The sequence below is a fragment of the Fulmarus glacialis genome, unplaced genomic scaffold, assembly GCF_000690835.1.
Source record: "Fulmarus glacialis isolate BGI_N327 unplaced genomic scaffold, ASM69083v1 scaffold12031, whole genome shotgun sequence".
Classification (NCBI taxonomy): Eukaryota; Metazoa; Chordata; class Aves; order Procellariiformes; family Procellariidae; genus Fulmarus; species Fulmarus glacialis.
In genome coordinates this window covers 68,398-77,548 of record NW_009192166.1, presented here as the reverse complement: position 1 = coordinate 77,548, position 9,151 = coordinate 68,398, and the positions used below count along the sequence as shown (strand labels likewise).

Genomic DNA, 9,151 nt, shown 5'->3' with positions numbered 1-9,151 from the left:
CAGCACCCTGCCCGGGGATCCGCCTCACCCGCCTGCTGCTCTCCGGCGCCGGCTGAGCTGTGGCATCGTGGCCCCCCCGCCTCCGCCGCCACCACACGTCACACCACCTCTCTGGGGCACCTCCTGGGCGACAGTCATTCATTCCCCGGGGGTCCCTGTCTCTCTCCATTGACTGCTGAGGTAATGGGGATTATGAGCATAAGCAAGAAGCATCATTGTTAGGTAAGTGTAGTCCAGTGAGACAGCTGTGAACCTGAACGATTAGTAATTAAAATTCTTCCTCCAGGCCTTTTATATCATATTCCCTGAAATGCAGGAAATGCCAAAAGAGACCTTCACTTGTGGAGATGAAAAAGCACTGCGTTAAGGTTCCTACCGCACCAGACCTTTCTGTCACCATTACAGTGTATTAACAATTTTTAGTGATTTTTATATGTATGGCATATAAAATTAACAAACATAATTTATTACCCGCTCACACTGTAGCTGAATGTTTTACACAGAGGACCTATTCATCACTCTCTAACTAGTGCAAACAAACAGGGTTCCACAGTGTTGACTGATGGATATATCGGGTTTCTTTACTGCTGCTGCTGCTCATACTGCTCTTGAGTTAATAACTCCGAGTTTACTTTGCACATTGTTGTCTCTTTTTTTAAAGAGCATTTGGAACACCTAAAGCCTGATTCTTATTAACACTAAGTCCCTGTTACACCAAAGAGGCTTGAATATGTAATTAAATTTTTCTTCGATTAAAGGCTTCTTTCTATGGTCATAATGATATAAAGGGGATCTCAGCCTGAATAAGAACCAGACCCAAAATCTTTGCTTAGGAACTTGCAATAGCAGGAAGGAGTAAATAAGGATCGTTGTCACTATTTGCACAAATCACCCTAGTAATCAGCAGAAATCTTTTGAACGTAATGTGAAAAGCAGGCGTTAGTATTATGGGGGCTTTACATACTCTGCTTGAAAGGGATCCTGCAATAACTAGTTTAGAAACTTAATTTCCTTCATTTTTTGCAAAAACTTTTGGAAGCGAGCAAGACTAGTACCTTGACACTATTGCTTTTGGCTTCTCCATGAAATGCCATTCCAGTTTGGATCAGTTATAAATGGTTGAAAATCACCATCTCCCTTCCATTGCTCATGTTCTTCAGGACATTTCTGCTGCCCTGTGAAAGCGGTCATTAAACTTGCCTTGAAGGCCACAACAGGAGGAGCAGATATGCCAGTAGAAACTGCTGGGGGGTGCTAAGCTCTCCTAGAGCTGCCATCCTAAAAAAACCCTTTCCAAGAGGCATGGCGCATGATCACATCACTGTGCCTGCCCTCACAGATGAAAAGCAAACAGTAGATCCACTTTCACAAGCCCTGGGACTGCTGGGCCAAAATGGGCCAGCTCGACTGGAGACCTGGCAGCCGGCAAAAATACTGCTGCAATGAGGGGCTGGTAGGTTAGGTGATCCTAAACTTCACTGGGGAAGATACGGCAAAGCTGAACTCCCCCCAAACCAGGCACCATTTCTGGCATTCTTTGTATTAATAACCTTTTCGGCTATGAATAAGCAGTATTATTTCTGTGGCTCCAAACAGTGTGTTACAGTGGTCACCTTCAGAGTGGTCAAGAGACGTTCACAGATGGACTATAGGAAACAGAGTCGCTATATATTGGGACGGCCTCCGATATATCTTCCGGCTTCTGCCATTTAGGGATTTTCTGAGTGCAACTTTGCATCTACATCATAGTGTTTGACTGCCCTTGGCAAATATTTCTTCTGAATTTGCCCAACCTCTATTCTGAATCCATGTTTACTTTTGGAACCCACAGTGTGCAGCAAAGATGCCCACAAAAATTGTTCCCTGGTGTTAGGTATAGGACGCCTTCCTCTTGCTTGTTTTGCTGCCTGACAATTTCATTAGGTGCCTGCAACTCTCCTGCTAGGGGAAACAGTGATTAATTCTTCCCTGTTCGTCTTCCCCATGTCACTCATGATCTCTCTCTCTATCTCTTCTCTCATACCTTCTTCTTGTCTGAAAAGTCTCAGATTAATTATAAGGAAGCTGCCTCTTTCCTTCCATACGTTGCCTGAAGTGGATGTGCAGATTGCAGGTGGTGTTTGGGATGCAAACACCTACTGGTACAGTGGCATTACCCCGTATGTATATATGTGTGTGTGTGTGTGCGCGCTCCCCACTTCCACCACAGTGACTCCTACCGTTCGCTTTGCTGTTTTGAGCAAACTTGGTGAGGGTACTTCAGGTGAGTGCAGACTTCATTTCCTTCTCGTTCACTGCAGGACTTGCCCTGTGTTTCTCACAGGACCTCAGTAACACTCAGAACTGATGGACAAGAAGGGAGACTTCAGTCTGAACGGGGAACAAAAACCTGCTTTTCCCAATCTTTGAGAGCATTGTTTTGAAACGTAAAATGTTTAAATGTACCTTTTTAAAAAAATGTAACATAGCAATTATGAACAATATTTTGATTACCATTTCAGTAAGGACAGAGTTGCCCTCTGCATTGTCATACATGAAAATATATTTGCCTTTTGTGTAAAAGGACATATACAAAGTAGTTGAGATGCAAATTCAGAAGCCTTGGTGTGAAATCAATTTCTCCTGTGATCTACATTTGAAAGTGTACATCTTACCTTTGCATCTATTTGCTATCTCGTGAAGTGTGAAGTAGCTACTCTAGCGTAGTACTCTGAGCTCATTTTGATCACACATGAGTATCGACACACACAGCCTCCCTCAGCATGGAACGTAAACCTCTGAATTTTTAAACTGGTTTAAGCTATATATATTTAAATATTAACGAAATGAAATTCTGACCGCTTTGGTTGCTGAAACCTCTAAATCTTTAAAAGGAAGTTTCCTGAAAATACTCATTGACATTTGTAGGAATCTTTGCATATCTGAATTTTTGACGGGGGAGTGCTTGGTTAAAAAATTTTAATTTGAAAAATGTATAAAAACTGCAAAGTTTATGCTAATTCTGAATCCAACCCTATTTTGGAGACTGAAACTAAAGCTGTACTTATGCATCTAAATAGATGGCCTGTTTTTACAAGTACTGATCTACTTCATCTCTCCTTGACTCAGTCACTTTGTACCAAGACACCTATTTAGATGCACCACATGTATCTCTAATGCTTTAACTTCACCAGCTGTGTTAGAAAAAAGTGTTAATCTCACCATCTCAATTTTTAACCTTTACAGAACAGTTAACAGTTACTCACTTCACAGAAGCTTTATGGATGAATTAGTGTGTAGAAAACAATTAGCATATATTACATAATTTCATTACTTCTGCTATCACTACTATCTCAGCGTTCCTACTGATATTTGTGCATGAACTTAATTTGGTTTAGTTTTTGCTTGTAGCATTTGTGTGGCTAAAATAACACAAAATCTGGGCATTCTACAGCTTTTGTTTTTCCCTAACATTTATAGCATAATTCCAGCTCCTGCATTGTTTTGTTGCCACAAAAAGACCAGAGATGTAAGAAAAAATTGGGAAAAACCACAATAAAGACCATCCCCAATATTTCCCCTGGGGGATGCAAGAGACCGAGAGGCACCTTGAAAATGTTGTTCAAGAGGTCACGGGGGAGCAGCCATTCGCTTGCTTCTTGCCCTGAGAGTAACGTCCTATGTTGTCCAGATCCATAGGCTCAAATGCAAATATCAACACAAAGTTATCTAATTAGTAGCCTCACAATTGCCTCTGGGTTTTGTATGTTGTTTTTGTCAGGCTTGGTTTTACAAAGTAGTCTCCTCTGTTTGAAAGACTATAATGAAGGTGATTAAAATGATTCATTAACATTGTGCCCATTTGAGCACACAGTCCAAACATTTCTATATTCCCTGGTATCAAGTGCAGTGATCTTCACACAAATGTCCAAAGGTCTTTTAGCCTTTTTAATTTTTTCCACAGCTTGACTTTAAGTAATGATTCATATGCAAATTTATATACAATGACTGTACCAACTGACTAGCTTTCAATTTGCTTTGGATTCTTTGGAAGGAGAATATCCTCAGAGCTCGTAAGAACAGTAGACCATATATTTAAGTGAATTCTACAGTTAAATGTCTGCAAGTCTATCTGGTGTCCCTAGCCATGTCATCTACTCCACTTTGCTTAATAGTGGCTGACACAGCTCCCCACTTGGTTCCTTCAAAGAAAGGGCCACATGAGGTGACAGCCAGAAGACTGTATTGTGTCTTTGCTATGAAAACAGAGGAGTAGAAAGGGCTCTCATTTTAAAACTGAGTGCCTTACTATCAAATATCATCTAACATTTATTCTAAATTTTACCTTACAAGCAGTTAGGTTTTTGGCCACCAACACTCTCCTTGGGAAAGCCAAAGAATTTCTCCAATTGCTGGGAATGTGCTGCTAATTTCCAGCCTAAATTTACTTATGGCCAATTTCAAAGGTGGTTACTAGGTCCACTGGTTGGAAAACTTGTCAGAAGAAAAACAGGGGTGGATATGTTAAAGTTATATGGGTTTTGGAGTAACATTCTCTAGATCTGCATAAATAATTTGGCTATGGACACAGAAGTCCTACTCTGCAGCTTTAAAAAGCTCAGGCTTAATAGGGAGATGAATTACTATATCTCCACAAACCAAATTTCATTAGTATTTTCAGGTGGTGAGTCCGGCGCTCCAGAAACCATTTCAGGCAGGATTAAAAATCTGAAGAGATTTTTTTTTAATGCAGCATATATATAACTATGGAAAACCCTTCTGAAGAACTGCTCCAACGCTTCCCGGGGCCCCAGAGCTTGGCCCACAGAGAAGTGCTGCTTCTGAAAAAGGCCACCCTTGGTAGCGCTTTGAATATGAAACAAGATTCTGACAACACAGCTGTACTTAGCCCATGAAGTAGATTTCATGTTTACCAGAGAGGCCTGTAATTTGTGGATGGAGAGTTATTTACGTCTTTTAAAAATAAAACTCAGCAGTGAAAACTCTACATGAAGAAGAGAAGATGCCAAAATCAAGGACTGTGGCACGTTTGGGTCTCCTGCATCAGTGTGACGGGTACTGCTGCCTTCTCGCTGTGTTAAGCAGCGAGGTGTTTCTCCATGGTGTTTCAGCTCACCAGAGTCGGTGCTGAAGAGGAGCCAGGGCTGAGAAGGGACAGTTGTTGGGATGGAAGTACGAAAGGAGGGCTGCGGGATTAAAAGTAATGATAGGGCTGCGAGGAAGACAGCAAAGGAAGACTTTGCACCCTCCTTGTGCCAGAAGGCTGGCATTGCACAACAGGCCAATATGGAAGAGGAATTTGGGTTTCAAGTATCTTTGGCTTTTTTTAGGAAACCCTAGCCAAAGACAAAAAAGCCAGTCTGTATGCTATTGGTAGGAATATGCTAGTGAAACAAGTGAGCTGGTCATACAAACAACCTGTTTGACAGAAAGCAAACAAAGAGGAGAAAGTCAGGTAAAGTACAACAGCTATGACTGCAAATGGGACACCTAATTTGTTTTGTATTTGCTCTGATTCAGTCGATGCAGCAGATAAACCGTTAATGCAGCCAATAAAGAACAAATGCAACAATCAAAAACCAACAGGAAAAGGCCATCGCTTGCCATCATGTGAGCAAAACCACTGCACTGAACGTCCTCCCCGCTGGGAAGTGGCAACACCAGATAAAAGCAAGAGGAAAAAAAGAAATATTTTGGAAAAAAACCCTCCCTACCCCAAACTTGTTTCTTCCTGCTGGAAATTTTTGAAGTCCAGTTATTACTGTTTAGCCAGGTTTGTTAGGAAAAACAGAGGATGATGGAGCTGAAGAAAGGCTCAATTCTCAGCCTGTGAAATGCTTTTAAGATCCACTTTAGAGCTTGTGGATCCCATGCATAACAAGGCCCATGGACTCTGCTATAGGGTGAAAACGCTGGAGAGAGAGAGACAGGCAGGTTCATACTTGGTATGCTACAGAAAGGGTTAAAAGTGGTCAGTTCATCACTCTTCTGTATGGTGCCTTGGAAGTTTTCACAATACCAGATGTGCGAAAAAAAAAGAAGAAAGAAAGAAAAGCGAACACTAGTAGACATCCTGGTGCCCTGGAAGCAGTTAAATTAACACCCAGCAGGGACAAATTTGCAGCTTTGGGAACAAGCTTAAAGTTAGTCTGTTTTCATTCCTGGAGCGAATTTGCAAGTGTATGACAGTGAAGTATAGCCTGGGAAGGAGCAGGCGGCTTTGGATTAAGGACGGATAGCCAGAACTCACTCCCACCCTTCCTCCTCCCCCTCTGTTTTGCACTTAGGCTGTGAAGCTCCCCATACTTCTGCTAATCCCTATGTCTTCCCATGTCTTTTACCAGTTCCAGTAGGAAAAAAAAGCCATTCATTTCTTTTTTTTCTATTCTAGCTGAAACCAGACAAGACTGGAGTCACCCCAGCAAAGCCTGCTTTAGCTGGGATTGCAGCTTACAGTCATTCGGAGAAATCTAGTTCTCCAATGGATAAAGCTGGATGCTCTTCTAACCAGAACCAAAGCACTAAATCCTTTAGTCATTCATCACTCGCTTGGAGCCAGGCTGTGGCCCGGCTTGCAACCACTGCAAATTATAGAAAGGACTGGAAAAAGAAAAGACTGTGAGAGTGCATCTAACCCATCTTCACAGAATTACGGAAAGGCCTCAGAGTCTCTCCCTCTTACAGGTTACAGAACAAACTGGCTCCACAGAAATACCATCTTCATTTTCACACCTTGGTCATTGCAAGTATTTTGGTATCAGTCAATCAGGGGGAACTTTTCAAACAAGGTAGACTACACAGCTTCTTACGAAGGCCTAGGAGGACCATTCAATCTCCATCTTTCCTCCTCATGTGCATCTTTTGCCAGGCAGGAATAAACTACATGTTGGTTACTCAATGGCTACACTTGCAGCCGGGGATGGTAGAAGAACTGTAGGGTCCCCTGAAGGGAGAAAACCAGAGAACGGGATGTATTCATTTTTTTCCAGTGGGACAAGTATGCTGCTTATTCTGTCTCCCTGACTGACGGAGACTGGCAGGATGAATAGCACGGACTGAAATACGTAGTGTGTCCTTTCAGCTGGCAATTTTAAGTGCTCTGAGTGAGGCAGGTCTGGAAAGCTGCATTTCCTTCCCTGTCCTGAAGACTTCCTGCAGATGCTTTGGGAACTACTGGACAACAAGCCCCTTGTGCCCCTTCACTTATTGCTGGCACACGATACAGAAACAGTTAGTTTTTAAGTGTTATCAATCTTCCACTTTCAGCTTTGCAAGGACCGTAGGTGCTTGTCCCCTGTGCGTCAGTAGCTCCTGTTCTGCCCTATTTCCTCCCACGCTATTTCCCACCCTCGGATCCCCTGCCCTCCTCTGCCTGCACCCAGACTTACTCTCACCTTCCTCCTCCTGAGCTCCCTATCCTTCTTCATTCCCCCTCACCCAGACCCAATTTTCACTCTCTATTACTGTCTTCCAGGCTTCTTCCTACCCTTGGATCTTCACCCTTCCTGCACTTTACTCCTTCACCGCCTCCTCTCCCAGTCTCTCTCCACCCCATCACATTTGTCCTGGTCCCATTTGACTGTTTCTTTCCCTTGCACTAAACTTTCTGCTCCCTGACTCTCCCCTACCTTCAGTTCCTGCCCTTCCATACCCAGACTCCCTCTTGCAGTCAGTTGTCCACCTCCCACTCCCTCTCCAGCCGCCCCTGTAGCTGAGGTTCCCCAGCACCAGCCACCTCAGTCGAGTTTAACAACTTGCTGCTGCTGGCAGGAGCGATCCCACCTCCGCTTCTTGCCTCCAGCTAGTGCTCCTGCCACTTCCCTTGTGCCAGTGTTGGCTTTGTCTGACCCCACAAGCTGGAGAAAGTCACTAAAACAGCAGAAAACCAACACAGAGAGAAAAGGGATAGTTTTCTGCCAGTTTTGTGAGAGCTCAGACAAGTGCCAGAGTGGTGCCAAAGGAAGAGTGGCCACAGGGCTGGGGTGGGGGAGGACTCCTTGCCCCTTTCTGAAGCTCCTAGCCTTTAGATCAGTTCTGCCATCCTGTGAAACCCCACCTCAGAGTGTCCAAAGCCTCTTGTCCTCCCCTTCCTTTGACATACTGGCACACAATTCAATGCACTGTAGTTTCAGTCTGCGTGTGTCTTGCAGGCAGAGCAGCACAGCTGGGTTCATGGATGCTGAGAACCTTCTGCAGTGAGGTTATGCCCCACGTATGTGTCTGGCTTCGGTACTCTGAGCTGCGCCTTCCTCACTGGTTACATAGGTAGCTTAGGGGGTTAACATGAAATACAGATAACTGGTATGACAGAGAGGGATAAATATCCCTCCTTTTACCCAATTTCTGCACTGTCTACTGATTCATGATATGATGTGGACCTCACATAAATCCTCACCTCTTCCTGTGAAATTGGAGAATCACTCAACTCTCATGTTTCCACAGCTACGGCAAGGCTAAGTATTACTATGAAAAGACTCCATGAAAGGCGCTTGGCTTTTCAGATGGACCAACTGCTTCAGGCACTCAGCCCCCCTCCAAATTCCAGCTGGGAAAACAGAGCCTTGTCAGAGGGGACAAAGAAGTGAGCACTGTTTTTGAAGACATGACACGAACTCAACACGGTTGGCCTGGTCAATGCGGTGTGAGGCTGCTCTCGAGACCCCACTCCTTCCCTACGCACAAGGTGGCAAGCAGAATCTCAGGCATAGCCGGGGCATGTCAACCCATGCACGGGTGTCTGAAAGGCCCCTTGGAGAGTTGGCAAGCTGCTGGGTATACCTCGATAGGCTGTCTACCATCAATCTATAGGTACAAAGGGAAAAAGAGGCATCAAACACTGTTGTAACTACTCCAGAGGTCTCCTCTGGGGGTCTGCACAGTCTGTGAAGGCTGAGAGCTGTGGATGCTGGATCTATAGAGAAGACTCTCAGATCAAGGAGCAAAGGGCAGCCAGGTCAAGATGAGCAGATGTGGGTTGATAGGTTCAAGCACTATCCTGGGACACAAGGGTAGTGTCTCTGAGACTGACACTGGGTCTGGTTCAACTCCAGACTCTGTCAGAGGATTCCTCTGCAACAGTAAATGTGTCCTTATCCAACAACTCCAGTGGATTGATTGCAATGGCTTTGAATGAGCTCTTCCTTCTCTCTTT

The 9,151-nt window shown here is 44.2% G+C and overlaps 1 protein-coding gene across 1 annotated transcript in view; it reads right to left on the bottom strand.

Annotated features, from left to right (window-relative positions):
• Positions 1–28: 28 nt before the first annotated feature.
• LOC104083468 (mastermind-like protein 2) overlaps positions 29–9,151 on the bottom strand; it is a gene marked incomplete at its 3' end in the record, with an annotated part of 23,418 nt that continues 14,295 nt past the window's right edge. Inside the window, exon 3 of the mRNA XM_009586956.1 lies at positions 29–175. Within this exon, the coding sequence (XP_009585251.1) occupies positions 29–175 (147 nt within the window). The remainder of the gene's footprint in view (positions 176–9,151) is intronic.